At 36.6% G+C, this 17,209-nt stretch overlaps 1 protein-coding gene across 5 annotated transcripts in view; it reads left to right on the plus strand.

Annotated features, from left to right (window-relative positions):
• Positions 1-17,209, plus strand: part of CDH12 (cadherin 12) — a 996,732-nt gene that overhangs the window by 945,983 nt on the left and 33,540 nt on the right. For all 5 annotated transcript variants that reach the window (XM_032337714.1, XM_032337713.1, XM_032337715.1 and 2 more), the window contains one exon: positions 8,786-9,039. In XM_032337714.1, the coding sequence (XP_032193605.1) occupies positions 8,786-9,039 (254 nt within the window). The remainder of the gene's footprint in view (positions 1-8,785; positions 9,040-17,209) is intronic.

Genomic DNA, 17,209 nt, shown 5'->3' on the forward strand with positions numbered 1-17,209 from the left:
CCTCGCAGTTAGCTTTAGGAGTCCCAGAAGAATTGGATGTGTAATAATAAACATGTATGTAAACATCAAAGGCAGTGTTTCAGTTATAGGATGGTCTTTAAATTAGCGTTTAAAACGTTTAAAAATGTTCCTTTCAACATCACAGCATAAAATTGCAAAAAGGAGTTTTAATGTAAAACCAAATTCATATAGGCATTACTTTGTTAATGCATTCAGAAAGTCCAAAGATATATATTGTACCTTCGAATATGTAGCTATTTGTTAAATGTCAGTTATTTTAATTGTTTAGCTAACGTGAATATATGATACTCTTTTGTTTTCAGTTTTTCTTAATTCATTTAATAATCAATTAAAATACTTAAAGTTCCTGAAGCACATAGTCTCATTATTGTTTTATCTCCAAAATCTTCATTTGCCTTCCCTTCAGTATTTCTCTTCTCTCTTTCTGAGGAGGGTCAAAGTGAATAAAAATGATGGCCAGGTTTATAGGAGCTGAGAAGAATGAAAAAAAAAAAAAAGCATTTTTATTAATTTATTTTTTAACAGCTGCTTGTATTCAGTTTATGAGCAGTACGACAATGTTATTTCACTGTGTCACTTTGAATTCAGACTAGCAGTTTGAAACATTATAAATCTTCTCAAGGCACAACCTACTGGTAAAAAGTAAAACAAAACACACACAAAAAACTACTCTTACTCTACATTTATGTCATATCGCATCAAGCAAAATTTAAACAAATCGAGAGTGCCCTGTATGTTCTTCAGTGTTAAAGCATTAAAAACACTGACATTAACAGAATAATACCTTTAAATTTTTCATCCCATCTAAAAATTAGGAGATGGGCTACATTTAAAATGAGAGTGTAAGGGGGTGCCTGGGTGGCTCAGTCCGTGAAGCCTCTGACTCTTGATTTTGGCTCAGGTCGTCATCTCAGGGTCGTGCGATGCAGCCTGGAGATGGGTTCTCAGGTGGTCCTGGACCTGCTTAAGATTTTCTCTCTCTTCCTCAGGCTCTCTGCCCCTCCCCCACTGCCCGTGTTCTTTCACTCTCTCTCCCTCCCAAATACTTAAATAAATAAAATGAGAGCATAAGGCATCTTAAATTCAGCAATTTAATTCATTCATTCATTTATTTTTAGAGGGAGAAAGAAAACACATGAAAGAGCAAGGGGAGGGGAAGAGGGAGAGAGAATCTCAAGCAGGCTCCACGCCCAGTGTGGAGCATGATGCAGAGCCCGATGCAGGACTTGATCTCACCATTCTGAGATCGTGACCTGAGCCAAAATCAAGAGGCAGGCCCTTAACTGACAGAGACTTGCAGGCACCCCTCAGCAATTTTCTTCTTAATTGAAAAGGTAATTGAAAATATTTTACTCAGTTGTTTGTTTTCTACTGGATAACTGAAAATAAGTATGTGTTTATTACATACGTATATACTTATCGGATCCAAATACGAAATTGCATGAGTTTAACACATTCAAGGGCGAAAATAGAAATATATATATAGAAGCACTGTATTTTTTCTTATCACTATGAAGAAATTAAAGCAATTAAAATAGCGGGGTAAATATTTAAGTTGTGCAAAAGGACAATTTTATTATTTTGCCTAATTTCTCAAACAGTTCTCTGCCATTTCTACAAATGTTATCTGTTGCTAACGACTAAATATCTCCCTGATATGAGGAAGTGGTGATGCAACATGGGGCTTAAGTGGGTAGAAGAAGAATCAATGAAACAAGATGGGATTGGGAGGGAGACAAACCATAAGTGACTCTTAATCTCACAAAACAAACTGAGGTTGCTGGGGGGAGGGGGGTTGGGAGAAGGGGGTGGGATTATGGACATTGGGGAGGGTATGTGCTTTGGTGAGTGCTGTGAAGTGTTAAACCTGGTGATTCACAGACCTGTACCCCTGGGGATAAAAATATATGTTTATAAAAAATAAAAAATTTAAAAAAAAAGATAGCGTAAGTTTAAAGCAAAGAATGATGAATTGATTTTTTAATTTTAAAATAAGTAAAACTTCTTGATTTTAAAAAAGAATTCTTACAACTCGATGTGACTTGGAAATATTATTTCATCCCAAATAAACATAATTGTGATCACACTGAATCCAAAGCAGAATTCTTTTTTTTTTTTTTCTTAAAAAAAGAAAAGGAAAGGAAAGGAAAAATAAAAAAAAAAGAAAGAAAATGCTTTATTCTTCTCCAGGATTTTCTAGTCAGCAGGCTAAGCTCTCAGCAAGTCCCATGGAGCCTTCGTTATGTTCCTTATGCCCGTTAGTAAAACTCCTTTTCTTCTTGGAGTTACACAGCCAGGAAAGGCATTCACACCAAAAGATTTGGTAGGAGAGCACCATCATGTGGTTAATTTTTGAATAACTCAAAGGGGAAAAATAAATTATAGTAACTTTTTTTATGCAGCCAAACATAGATCTTAATTTATTAAATTTAAAACTCTCCTATTTCTAGCTAGCCTGCATGCATGCATAAGCTTAAAGAAAAATAGGTGGTGTTCTTTATTTGTTTCTGCGAATATTACGCCCCAGTTTTTGTAAGTATTTGTCAACCTGTCTTTGAAACAACCTTACCTAACTTCGCTCATCAGTCTCATAACCTCTAAACCAGCTCCCAAACCGAAATTACCAAAGGAGGTTGTTTTGCTCCCTCACAGGCATTTAAAGCTGTTGTCCTACAGTCTGTTCAAACTCAGATGGACCAAAATGGAATTCCTTCTCCTCTCCCGACAAAAGTGCTCCTGTTCATATCTTCTTTCTAGATAAGGCTCCCGCTTCCTCTCAGTTTCTTAACGCCCAGATCTAGACTTTTGTTTATGCTGTTTCTGCTGCCATCGGCTCCTCTTCCCAAACAGGGCGTGAAGCCTGGCTGCTGATTTGTCCTGAACGTGGGTTAAAATTTCCCTCTTTCTCCTCCTACTGGGTTGACTTGCCCTTGGTTATTCCTCCTACCATGGCGATGGCTATTCTTGGAGGATGACACCTTACTTGTCTTCATTTAGCTTAGCCTGTCCTCTGTTCTTCTTACTCTCATGCTTCAATCCTTTTTTTTGTTTGTTTGTTTCCATCATTCGTAAAATACAGAGCAAAGAGTGTATTTTTAATTTTCATCTCTTGCACACACACACGCCACATTCCCCCTGTATCAAATTCACTGCAATTTCTACCAAATATGCTATTCTTCCTTTTGCATAGAAGACAGTGCCCCACGTTAGTATCTTAATTGGTTCCTTCCTTTTTTCTTTCTTTTTTTTTTTTTTTTTCTTCAGTGTTCACCCATACCTCACACTGAAGACCTCCATGAGTTCCTCAGGAAGTTGATCACTTCTTACTTCCTCCCCAAATGTCAGCATTTCTGTCAAAACACCTATGATACTTACAGCATTCGTGGTTTAAACATATCTGATTATTTCTACTATGTTTTAGCTGCCTAAAGGCACTTCATTGTATCTACATTTCTGTTGTCATGATAAAGGAAATGCCTGAAATATACAGGATGTTTACATCTTTTGTTGACGAAAGGACACATGTCTTAAGTTGGTTTACTGGCTTAATTTATGATGCATTATTTTTTTAGTTCTCAATACTAAGTTTAACATACTTTATAAATTATATACGAATGAGAAATAAACTCAGAGAAGAAAGATAACTTTTTAAAAAAAATCGTACAGCTTGCAGTAAATTATTTGTTTGAAAAGCATATAAACTTTTGTAACCATTGTTACAAACAATATATGTTAGAAGTAAAATGTGAGATTGGTTATTCTGGGAAGCTCAAGAGATAATCGGCCTCCTTAGATAATCATGATTTATACCATGTGTACTTATAAAGCATGTATTTTACTTAAGTTAATCTTAAGTAAATCTTAAATCTTATCTTAAATCTTAAATCTTCTTACATTTTTAGGGAAAATCTTACCCAAAATTCTCAACTAGAAGCACTAGAATTTCTTTTAATGTTCTTTTTTGTTTTATTTTGTCTTACTGAATTGTCGCTGAATTAGGTACTGAATTTGTTCCAAAAAGTATTGTCACTAAAATAGGGGCGTAAAACTAATAATGCCCACGATTCTTAAGTTAATTCATTAAAACTCTCAAAAATTTGGAGTGCGCAAAAACCCGGAATGTAACTTACGCACGGAAAAATTAAATGCGTTTCTAAAAAATAGTTCTGTGACAAATTTTTTTAGAATTAAGTTTAATGGAATATGTGTTTCTTCACTTTAATCATTTTATTTAGAAAATACTTTTCTGTCTGGTCATTTTATTGTTTTTTTTTATTTTTTTAAAAATTTTAAAACAAGTGATGTTGAAATTTGTCAAAAACAAAAATTCAGGTTTTAAAAATGGCCACATTTGATTTTTTTTCCCCTTTGTTGTTCAGGGATTCTCACCTATAATGTAACAACTTTTATCCCTCAATGTTATCCCTCAAATAATTACTTCATTACTTTTTAGTAAGTTACTGAGTGGAATTCCTTCCTCAATGGCTATAGGATACACACAAACTTTCCCATCTACCCCCAACACACAGAGAACACATTTGTCTCCCAAGTTTTACACTTCGCACCATAGTATTTATTAACACCCAATGTGCTACGTATTTTGCATACTTCTCTGCTGTTGTCCATCAAGTCCTAGAAGACATCAAACTCCTTGCAGGGAATGATTTTGTCTGCTTGGTTCTAGCGCCAATAATGATGTCTGGAACATGGATGGATGTTCCAGAAATGTTTATTGAAAGACAGAATAAAATGCCTCTGGGATTCTGCCCTTGGTCTGAAAGTGTTATCTTTGTACCTTTTCTTCCCTTCCCTTCCAAGATCTTATCTTTCTTGCCTTTTCATCGTGGTTCAGCCTGGTATGAATCTGTTCTCTTCTGGTCTTGAAAATCGTCAGCCCTGTTTTGGATACAGGTACAGCTGTCACTCATTTGCACTGATTGAAAATTTTCCCTTCCATTGACCAGTAAGAGCTACTATATGATTGAGAAAGTAGAGTCTTAATCACTTACGGATACATACTGTTGAGTGAAGACTGTACTCTCTTGGAGAAATAATACAGATACGTGTTAAGCATAAAAACTGAACCAATACAGGGGAGTGAAAAGTAAGTGTGATGAAAACACAGCTATGGAGGGTCAGAGAATGCCATAACAGGGTCCTCCGCTGAAATTTCTTGGGCTGAAATCAAGATGTAGGCTGGGGTGTGATCTGATTTGAAGCTTACAGTGTTTTCCAAGCTTACCGGTTGTTGCTGAAGAAACAGAAGAGTCTGTTTCTTCGTGGCTTTATGATGGAGGGCTGTGTTTCCTGACAAATATTGGCTATGTTTCACACTCAGCTCCTGTGGGCGTCCCTTAGGCACTTGCCAGGTGGCTTCTACCCTCACAAGTTTACTTCTTCAAGGCCGGGGGTTTGGTTTGTACTGCCTTTCTTTTAACAGCTTTCATGACTAGGTCTGACCCTCAAGTAAAATCTTCTTTCTAGTGAACTCAACCCCATGTGAGAAGACCCCTTGTTATAGTTGCATCACTTATTTTTCCATAAAACTTGAATTCCTGAGTTGGTATCTGAAGCAATTCACAGGTGACTCACACAGTCAAGGGAAGGGAATTATACAAGAGTGCAGGTCATGGGACAGAAATCTTGAGGACATCTTGGAATTCTACCAAAGCTGTTGTTTTTCAAATTCCTAAAAATATATCTACATTTTCACACAGCTTCATCTAGACCCATGCTGAGGCCTGGAAAATCCTAGGGAACCACTGTTTTGCATTTTAGGGCAAAATTGCTTATTCCTCTTCGAAATGGAAAAAAAAAATTAGCAATTAATATTTTAGGTACTTTTCCATGACCTGGTATCCAGCAAAGTAAGAGCTGAGAAAGTGGCTAAAAATAAAGATGCAATAAAGGTGATCTTTGCCCAGTTCCTCCTTGATACTCTGAAGAACAACTAAATATATTATATTGTGCTGCCCCATAGTTAGCTCTCTTACCATGCAGCTTCCTACAATGTCAACTCTTCCCTGCAAATTCCAGTCTTACTAAATTTACTTTCTTGAAACACCCTTAGAAGCAGGGAGTTACTCAATTAAATTCTTTTAAATCAATCATTTCCTTACTTTTCTAGAAAGGTTCATAAAATCAAATGGACCCCAAGCAATGTCATAAAGGTTTCTACTTGTGCAAGAGCCAAATTAGCTCAACTTCCTAATAATGGAATTCTGGCATAGAAGATGATTAATTTTCTAAGAATAAAAAATAATCTTATTTGTTCTATACCTAATTCCAATATTAGAGTTTTCGTTGGTTGTAAAGTTAGATGAATTTCCTCCTTCAGCACCACCAGCCCCAACCCCCAAAAGTAGAGGTAGTTAGCCAGGTGGTTTGGATACAGTCAGCTAGAGAGAGATCAGTATTGATTCTCTCTGCTGTTTCTGAGCTATTCATTTTTAGAAAATGGCATTTTCCAGGGTCAGGGTCATGAAGAAGGAAGACCATCTCGGATATTGTTATGACATTTCTCTTAGAATGTTCTTTAATTCTTTGATTACTGCACAATATAAGTTTCCAGTCTCAAAATAATCTGTGTGTATAAAAAATTTCATCTCACTCCTTGACCACCAAATATTTGCCTGCTATGCAAGGTCAGAAGTTCTGGAAAGGCATAGACTATGTCTTGATATCCTGGCATCAGGACAAAGAAAAAGTGTGGAAAAGTTTCAGCCTTCCCCTTCCATTTCTGGGCTTGAAATGGACTTTGAAGTGGGCGTCAGTCCATCGGTTGGGTGTGGCATGTTATCAAGTAGGTAAATAAATGGTAGATCTTGTCTAGAATGAATTCTCCTAAACCTGCGATAATCAGGAGCATTTTAATGTCGAGGAGAAACTAGAGAGGAAAAAGGGAGGCAGTTGGTTTTAGCTCTTGTGTTCTAGGCCCACAAAAAGGAGCACTTAGGAGGTAGGACAGCTCAATTTGCTTTCTAAGCTAAAGAATCCAAGGTGTTAAAGTCAAAGTAGTTTTACTTTAGAAAATAAAAGTCACCAGAAGAAGAAGAAGAAGAAGAAGGAGGAGGAGGAGGAGGAGGAGGGGGAGGGGGAGGGGGAGGGGGAGGGGGAGGAGGGGGAGGGGGAGGGGGAGGAGGGGGAGGAGGAGGAGGAGGAGGAGGAGATGAGGGAGTAGAAGGAGGGAGGGGAGAAGGGGGGAAGAAGAAGATGATGATGATGGGGTCACTATGATGGAAAATTATATTAAACATTCATAGAGCATTTAGCATTTACAAAAATTCATGATGTTCTATTTCCATTCAGCCATAGCCATAATATCAAGCATGGTGTATTATACGTGCCATTCTTGACTGTTACCAGCTTCAAGATAAGTTGTAATTCCTAACAGAAAAGAGATGGAAATGGAAGACAATCAATAGTATATCAATAGAATACGCAAATAACTAAAAATATGGAAAGTAAAAGAGAACATTGAGGAGAAAGCAGATAAAAGCTTGAACAAAAATTTGGTGAATTGGATAAAATAGAGGAACAATTACATGGAAAACAAATATGGATTCCCCTGAATGAAAATCATTGTGAGCAAAACTTAAATGCCACATCTAGGAGGTGTTTGCTCTAATAAACTCCGTGGACTTGTGAGAGTTTTGGAGTATTTCACAGTAATATTTTAATTTTCTTTCTTCATCCTCAGAGAAAATGCCTACAAAGACAATCTTGTCCTTAAGAAAGAAATATCCTTCCTTTATTTCCCCCAGGTGTGCTGAAGCAAAAAACAGATGTGTTGACACAGCAATTAGCAAGTCAATGGAGTCATACCAGAGAGAATTTATCTAGAAAGCAAACTTTTAAAGGACCCTGGAAGTCTCTATGTTAATTTCATGTTGTCTTGGTTTTCCATAGGTGATTAGAAGTCAGAGCTGTTGACCTTAAAGTTTATATAAAACACCACAGCAATACCATATATCCAGAATCTGGTATTTTCAGTTATTGGTAATATAAAACTAATACTCAGCATAAAAGTGAAAAGAAATAGTAGTAAAGCTAAAAATAGAGACTCAGTAACTTCATGACTTACAAATACTATATTTCACAATTTTCATTAATTTGATCACATATGTTCAAGTTATTGGTAAATATCCTGACGATATCTATTACACTGCCTACTAAATTATATATATATAATGCTGAGAACAGCAGAGACAGAAATGCTTTGTGTAATTACCACTATGTATGTTTTAAATCCTGACATAGTCCTTTTTTAGTGAAAAGACCTAAATATTCAAAAATGCTTGACAAACTGACATTATCATCAAGCTAAGAAGAATTTATTTATTTATTTATTTATTTATTTATTTATTTATTTTTGTTGTACCAAATTTTTAACTGGAATGTACACGGTCTTAACGATCCAATTTCAATTTTATTCTGTTTTAACTACAGCTTGCTTCCACTAGATGTCAGCATTGTATAAGATTAGAAAATGCCTCCCTTAAAATTTGTTTTCACTATGAAAATAAATGTCCTACTGAAGCCCGTATGTTCACATACATACCATTTTAATATATGCAGCTGATTATCTTTCTAAGTTACCTGGAATATTGTACAAGTGGGTCATTCTGAAAATATTTCGTAATTAAAAATTCTGAAAGCAGGACAAAATTGGTATTAACTTGTAAATGCTCTGAAACCGTGTTCACCAACTTTGCCACAATTTGCCTGAATGTCCCTCTTCATTTTTGATGTGTCCCCATTACAGCCATTAGATTTTGAAACAAAGAAGGCGTATACTTTCAAAGTAGAGGCCTCCAACGTTCACCTTGACCACAGGTTTCACTCCGCGGGCCCCTTTAAAGACACGGCCACCGTGAAGATCAGCGTGCTGGATGTGGAGGAACCCCCGGTGTTCAGCAAACCGCTCTACACCATGGAGGTTTACGAAGACACTCCAATTGGGACCATCATCGGAGCTGTCACCGCACAAGACCTCGACGTGGGCAGTAGTGCTGTTAGGTAAGAAGTGGAAACATTCTTATTTTGTGTGTCAGAAAAAGGGGGAAAAAAAATGCTAGTGTCCAAACCTGGGTGAATGATTCCCATTTAGTGATAGGAGACTTGAAAATCCACTGCCTTTGCGCGATAAGTATTAGGTGAGCAGCCTTGAGGTTGGAGCAAAAACATCTGCTGCCCGTCCCTGTAACAGGGCCCGACAGTGGTGTGAAGTTGGACATGGCACTCCAGATAACCAGTCTCAATTTTTTATCTATGAAAGACATTTTATAATACAATCTCAGAGGATGATTTCCAAGGTTAATGATATATTTTCAAAGTACTTAAAATAGAGTGGACATGTAATACGTTTTTCAATTACTCTAAAATCTCTATCTCTCACCAAAAGCTAGTCTTTGAAAGAGATGGTTTTACCATTTGCAATTTGTAGTTCATTTTTTTTTTCACGGACGATCATGTCCACTGATGAAAGCAATTAGAGCCAGTCCTGGGGTAAGATGAATTATGGAATTGTTCAAAGCCCAGACTTTACGAAGAGTTCCTATTGATTGAAAGAAAGAAAGCTACTGGGTAGTGAGTCAACAAAGCCATCAATAGAGTTAAAAAAAATCTCTCTCTCCTCCTACCCCAAACCCATACATTCCATTTACACTACTACTGAAACATTGTGGGGTTCCCCTTTTTCTGACTTATACATTGATCCTGCAACATATTTTTTTTTTAATTAAATTTTTTTTAACCAAAAGACATCTTTATTTTTTTATTTTTTTTATTTTTTTTAATTTTTTATTTTTTATAAACATATATTTTTATCCCCAGGGGTACAGGTCTGTGAATCACCAGGTTTACACACTTCACAGCACTCACCAAAGCACATACCCTCCCCAATGTCCATAATCCCACCCCCTTCTCCCAAACCCCCTCCCCCATATTTTTTAAAAAGATTTTATTTATTTGAGAGGAGAGAGGAAGGGAGGGAGTAGGAGGGAAGAAGATAAGGAGAAGAAAAACATACTTCATGCCGAGTGTGATGCCCCATGTGGGTCTCGATCTCACGACCCTGAGATCACCAGCTGGGCTGAAGTCAAGAGTTGGAAGCTTAATGACTGAGCTATCCAAGTGCCCTAGATCCTGCAAAATATTTTGAGTAATAGTAATATTGATTCAGTTATGTTTCTTCTGTACATTTAAATTCCCTGCTAGTTGTCCACATCCCACATGTATACAAGTACTGGGAAACACCTCCCCCACCCCCACCCCAACCCCCAAAAAAGAGAGAGAGCGAGAGAGGAGAGACAGAGAGAAATATGTGATTTGTACTGAATCTTCCACCACTAAGGGGTTGAACCTTCATATAGAAAATCAGACCAAAGAAAAGTAGGCTTTTAATCAAAAACACTGTTGACATAGGGAACATGTAAAGATTTTATGCCATGGGGCAATAATAAAAAAATGCATAAATCATTCAGTGGTTACCTCAACACATTCATAGCATATAGGAAAAATCTCGGGAAAGGGCTTGGGCGCGGTCAAGCTCTGCTTTTTGTATTCACCTGGATCTATCTTCCAAACTGATCTGAGTGTCCCCCTTCTTGAAACATGTCAGTGGTCAAGACAGAACTCTGAAAAAAAAACACATTTGTTTTGGGAAAGAGAAGAAAAAAGGCGATTACTGAGTGCCCTTACATGTCAGATCGAATGCTGGCTAATTTACTCACTGGATTCTTAAGTTGTTGTGGTATGTGTCCGTATGACAAGGTGATTCACTCTCAGCTGAACTCCAGAAGCCGGTATGCATCGCCAGGCATTCAACAATCAGCTCCACGCGTAGTTGTTACGTATTAACCCGTTATCATTCATTCAGTCCTATAGTTGAGACCCTGAGCGTGTTGTTGATAATTGTGAAAGTGGAAAATGCCTGGTGAGTAAATTTACAGGTAATTTCAAGCGTATAAACAGTTATGGAAGAAATATGGAAGGCTGTAAAGAAAGTAATAAAAAGGCAAATAAATATGGATTGAAACTCTTTATGGTTCAATAAATGAGAATTTTGGCACACAGAGAAACAGGGTATCTAGAGAACATGCTATGTTGTTTAATTTACTGTATGTTCCATCCTTCAAGACTGATAAAAGCATGCTAGAGTCAAAATTTTAATAAAATATTATTTTAATGCAATACATTAAAAAAAATCAGAAAGTTTATTAGTAAAACTACCACCTGGTAAAGGTAAGGTGAGGGTTACAGATTTGCAAATATAACATATTTAGAGTTAAGACCCTGGTGTGAGGAATACAGGAAGGCTACATTTTTGAGATACCCTTGAAATACAGGACTGGTTGGGGGGGTAGTTTCTGTCACCCGAGCTGGTGTCTGACAAGAGCTACTTTATGTGGGATAAAGTACTAGTCTCATTTCTAATGGGTAGCAGCCTGACTCACTAAGCTGTAGACACAGATGGATCTAATTGATCCCCGGGAGGGGTTGTCAAAAAACAGAGCTGCTTTTGAATCAACATGAAAGCTGTCTTACTTCCATGTCCTTGGAGTAAACAATAAGCTTGAATCATGTCAGTTGAGGAAACATGGGGTATGAATCATCTTTTTTTTTTGGTTTGAAAACATGTTGGCTCACTTAAGAATGATAGTAAAAATACGTTGCGAAAATAAGCATCAGAATGTGAAATTACTTGACATGTTTAGGTACAATCTGTTTGTTTTGTTTTCCTTTGCTTAACTGTCTTTTCACAGGTTGCTGTGCGAGGTATTAATTTTTTTAAATTTATTTTTTATTTTCAGCATAACAGTATTCATTATTTTTGCACCTATGTTACTCCATGCCAGTGGGTATTTTATTAATATTATTTTATTGCCACTGAGCACAGCAAAGAACCAGAGTGCAATGGCATTAAGCAAGGATTGAAGCAATTTTGAAGAAAGGCTAGGAGTAATGACTTCAAATGCCTGTAGTTGACCTTTGAACGATGTGGGGGGAGGGGTTCAGGGGCGCTGACCCTCTGCCTAGTCGGAAATCCACATCTAACTTGATTCCCCCAAACCTTAACTACCAAGAGTCTGTTGACCAGAAGCCTAACGGATAACATAAACAGCAGATGAACATGTATTTTATATGATGTATCTATCATATACTGTATTCTTATAATAAAGTAAGTTAGAGAAATAAAAATGTTATTAAGAGAATCATAAAGAAGATAAAGTAGATTTGTAATACTGTACTATATCGAAGAAGACTCATGTGTTAGTGGACCTGCCCAGTTCTAACCCCTGTTGTTCAAGGGTCAGGTAGACCATGTCTGGTCCCCCTGTTCCTAGTGTAATTTCTAGTTATTGTCTCCCTTACTCTTCTAGCCTTTGCCATTGGATACGCGGATTTCTTGCTTCTCATCTTCTAATGCTCTATATCCTTTGGCTCTTATTACATAATTCATGGAATGATTTCTAGTTCATCAAGTGAATGGAGTGAGTGTGCCCACTCTCAGTGAGTTGGGGGATATTCACAATAGTCGTCGCTTAAGTGTAGAATGAAATTTAAAATACGTGGTGTGCCTGAGTCTGTTAGGCATCTGACTCTTATTTATCTTATTATTTTATTTTGTTTATTTGTGAGAGAGAGAACACAAGCAGGTAAACTTCAGGCAGAAAGAGAAGCAGGCTATCCACTGAGCAAGGAGCCCAATGTAGGACTTGATCCCAGGACTCTGAGGTCATGACCCAAGTTGAAGGCAGACACTTAACCAACTGAGCCACCCAGGTGTCCCAAGCAGCTGACTCTTGATTTTGGCTCAGGTCATGATCTCAGGGTTATGAGACCGAGACCCACATCAAGCTCTACATTCAGTTTGGAGTCTGCTTCTCTCCCTCTCCTTCTCCCCTTGCTGTCTCTCTCTCTCTCTCAAAAATAAGTAAGTAAAATCTTTAAAAAAATAATTTATTTATCCATTCAACTAACTAAAGAACATCTTCATTACTTTAAAGTCTTGGCCATTACTGATAGAGCAGTATAAAGATCTAGGTGCAGGTTTTTATATGGAAATAAATTCTCAGCTCCTTTGTATCATTACCAAGAAGTGCATTTGCTGGACCATATGGTACGAGCATGCCTAGATTTGTAAAAAGCCGCTCAACTGTCTTCCAAAGGGACTGTAGCATTTTTCATTTTCATTATCAATGACTGAAAGTGCCTCTTGTTTGCATCCTCGCCAGCATTTGGTATTCATTATTCCAAATTTTGGACATTCTAAAAAAGTGTGTAGTGGTACCTCATAGTTGTTATAATTTGCTGTCTAGACGACTTAGTGGAACATCTTTTCATGTGCTCAGTTGGAATCTATGTATCTCCTTTGTAAGATTTGTCCCGGTCTTTGACCAATTTTTAAATTGGGCTGTTTGTTTTCAATTTGTTGAGTTCTATGAATACTATTCAGAATAAGCAGGAAATTTAAAGGTGTTGCTCTTCTTTAAAATTTTCAACTACAGGATAGATCCCATTGTAAGCAGGAGATTCTGATGGATGAGTAACTTGAGAAGACCCTATCTAAAGCTTACATATACTCAATTATCTCATTGGGAGTAGCTTCTGCTGAGTTTCTGGCTAATGACTACCCAAGGAGATCAAGGAGAGATTACAGATATGCATATCAAGTCACTGATAAACATATACAATTCAGATATAGCATTAAGTGATATTTGGCTCAGAACCAGCATTAAGAAATCTGGAAATGAGATTCACTGAAACTCAACTTTTCTCTCTACCTTAGTTCAAGCAATTCTATTCCCTCCATAAAATAGTTTCTCACCCTCTACTTCATTGCCTTCATCCTCAACTTCTGCTGTCTTAGGTGGCAAAACCATGTGGATACTCACTGCCCGTTCTAACTCACTTCGTTCTCCCAATATTGTGTTTTTCTTATCTTTTATGTTCACTAGAGACATTAACCATATTCTGTCATTTTTTTGCTCATTAGATAAATATGTATTCACTTTTTAGCCACCATCTCCAAAATGCAGAGAATGAAAAGATATTTGAGATTTGGGGATATTTCCTTGTTCTCTCACATACTAAATACAAAATTTAATTTTATTTTAAAGTTCTCTTGATAAATTTATCCTACTATATAGTGAAATGACCATAAACAGACCTGATACATAATATAATTGGTCTTGGGTGCCTGGATGGCTCAGTCAGTTAAGCAACCTGCTCTTGATTTAGTATCAGGTGATGAGCTCAGGGTCCTGAGAGCTGAGCCTCATTATTGGCCTCTGTGCTCACTGAGGAGCTGAGCAATCTCACTCCTTCTCCCTCTGCCTCTCCCCTGCATGCTCTCTCTCTTTTAAATTAATTAATTAATATCTATATGTTATATATAAATAAATATTTATAATATGTGCATTTATTACATATTGAATATTTATATATATTTTTATATTATCATCTATAATAATAGGCCTCTTTGATTTTTAAAAGGTTGAAGACCTGGGTGTTTAGGGCTCAATCTCTGCTATTTTAGCACAATAGAGTCAAGAGTATACTTTCTTTTTCTTTCCTTCTTTTTCTTTCCTTCTCTTTCTTTCTTTTTTTTTCCAAATTGTTTCTCAGTTCTTTAGCTTCTATAAATGGAGTTAATGGAAGCAAAATATCATCAGTACACTTGCAAGTAGGTATCATAAATACCATACAAAAATCAACTTTGGACGAATAATTCTCTTGGGGGTCCTAAACCCATCACAGTAATGAAAATGTTAAATAGGGCAAACTCCGCACATATTAATGAATTAAGCTGCTATTGTAATGTCTAAATTCCACATTTCCTTTTACTTTTTCCCTGAATTTCTTTGAAATATTCCGTACTATCAGATTCCATCTGCTTTTCCATGTCTACCATTTGTACACAATATCTCTTATTTTTTTCATTTAACATTTTTTGTGTTAAATTTTTCCTGCATCCTTCAAGTGATCTCAAAGTTGACAATATATCTTTTGGTGGTGCTTTGTCTTAGCAATTTTAAATGTCAGTTTTCTCCACTTAGAATTAAGAAAGTAATTTGTGAAAGATAGTTTCTGATAAAGAGACTAAAACACTATTTATTTTTCTTTAAGTGCCCTTTAAAAATGCTCCTTTATGTAGAGTCCAGTTTCTCCTTTTGTGTAACTCTAATCATTTTTTTGTATTCTAGTTTTTATTAGTTAGCAGAGAGCAATATTGTATTAATGGCCTGTTTTCTTGGAAAAAACTTAATATTCAGATAGCAATTGGGAGAAAACATTTTATCTGTAAGGTTATATAAAATAGTCATTAAAATAAATCAGTTAATCCTTTTTTGAGCACTGCTTACTTTATCTCTTTCCTTTAGCATTCACAATGCAAATTTCAATATATATATTTGCAGAAAACTGGTCTGATAAAGGACTTTTCTCCAAAACATACAAGAATTCTTTAAAGTCAAGGATGAAGGGAATGAAATAAAGATTGAAAAGCCACTTTAATTAAAGGGAATGTAATTGTGTGAACAAAGGTAAAAAGAAAAGTTGAGTTTTGATGAATTTTACTTTCATATTCCTTAATATTGTTTTAGGTTGTATAACCTATCAGTGACTGGATTTGTATGTTTGTAATCTCTCCTTAATCTTTCCTTAATCTCTCCTTAATAATCTCTCCTTAATCTTCTTGGAGAGCCATGAGCCAGAAACTCCCTACAGTGAGACCATTGAGTATATATTGGCCTCAGACATGTTTGTATCCAATTATTTATCCCTCAGAATCTCCATTTATGATTGGATCTAGTCTCTAGTTGACAACATTAAAGAGCGGCAACACCTTGATTACAATTCCCTGCTTATTTTGATTGCACTGGAAATGAAAGAAGCATTCCCTCTGAATTTACACCAATGGAATGATTAAGAATAATTCACTTGAGATGTTGTTGATTGAGAACTTAACTTGCTATGAAGAGTTAGAAGATCCTTTGTGATTAAACTCATTGCTTTTTTCCTCAAATGACCGGTCCATGGACAATCAGTAAAATAGGAGCTACTGCAAATAACATGTACCAGATGGACAGGTTGACTTTTATTTGCTGTGGTGACAATTAGCTGTTAGTATATAGTGACATCAGTTTTTAAAGATTTTATTTATTTATTATTTGAAAGAGAGAGAGAGAGCAAGCACTCGAGTACTGGTGTGAGCAGGGTGGGGGGCAGGGGCAGAGGGAGAAGCAGGCACCCCCCACCCAGCAGGGAGACTGATACAGTGCTCCATCCCGGGCCCCTGGGATTATGACCTGAACCAAAGCCAGACATTTAACCCACTGAACCACCCAGATGCCCCAACGTACAGTGACATCATACTAACTAATTTATTTCTGGTTTTAAGCTGAGTGTTTTGGCCAAGTTTGTTTAAACATCACAACTTGGGTGCCTGGGTGGCTGAGCGGGTTAAGCCGCTGCCTTCGGCTCAGGTCATGATCTCAGGGTCCTGGGATCCAGTCCCGCATCGGACTCTCTGCTCAGCAGGGAGCTTGATTCCCTCTCTCTCTCTCTATCTGCCTACTGGTGATCTCTCTCTGTGAAATAAATAAATAAAATATTTTCAAAAAAATTTTAAAAAATCGATAAATATCACAACTGACATTATTTTACAGTGAGAGAAACTGAGGCCTGGGAAGATCCAGTTATGTCTTCAATAAGTAAGAGAATAAGATTTAACCATAAGCAGCCGGATTCTAAAAGTCAAACTAATAGCTCCCCTTCTTCAGTGTGATTGAGTTACTCATCTAAGTGTTTGAGCTGCTTTTTAATCTTAAGATTGCTGAAAATATAATTAAAATATCATAGTTCTCAGTAGCCTATTGAACAAAATTGATAGAAAGTCAAAACAAGTCAGTAAAAATATACAATATTCAATTCCTTAAGATATAGTAGCTATGGACCTTATTAGATACTTGAAAGTACTCTAAACATTTTGCATCTGTTTCCCTGATGTAAACCTTACAACAACTTTAATTAAATCTGAAAAATGTTTAAATTATTATTTTTTAAAGATTTTGTTAGTGAGAACACATGCATGAGAGAGAGCTAGAGAGAGAAAGAGAGAGAGAGAGCACAAGCAGGGGCAGGGGAGAAGCAGACTCCTCCTTGAGCAGGAAGCCTGATGCAG

Source organism: Mustela erminea, chromosome 3 (assembly GCF_009829155.1).
Source record: "Mustela erminea isolate mMusErm1 chromosome 3, mMusErm1.Pri, whole genome shotgun sequence".
NCBI classification, from domain to species: domain Eukaryota; kingdom Metazoa; phylum Chordata; class Mammalia; order Carnivora; family Mustelidae; genus Mustela; species Mustela erminea.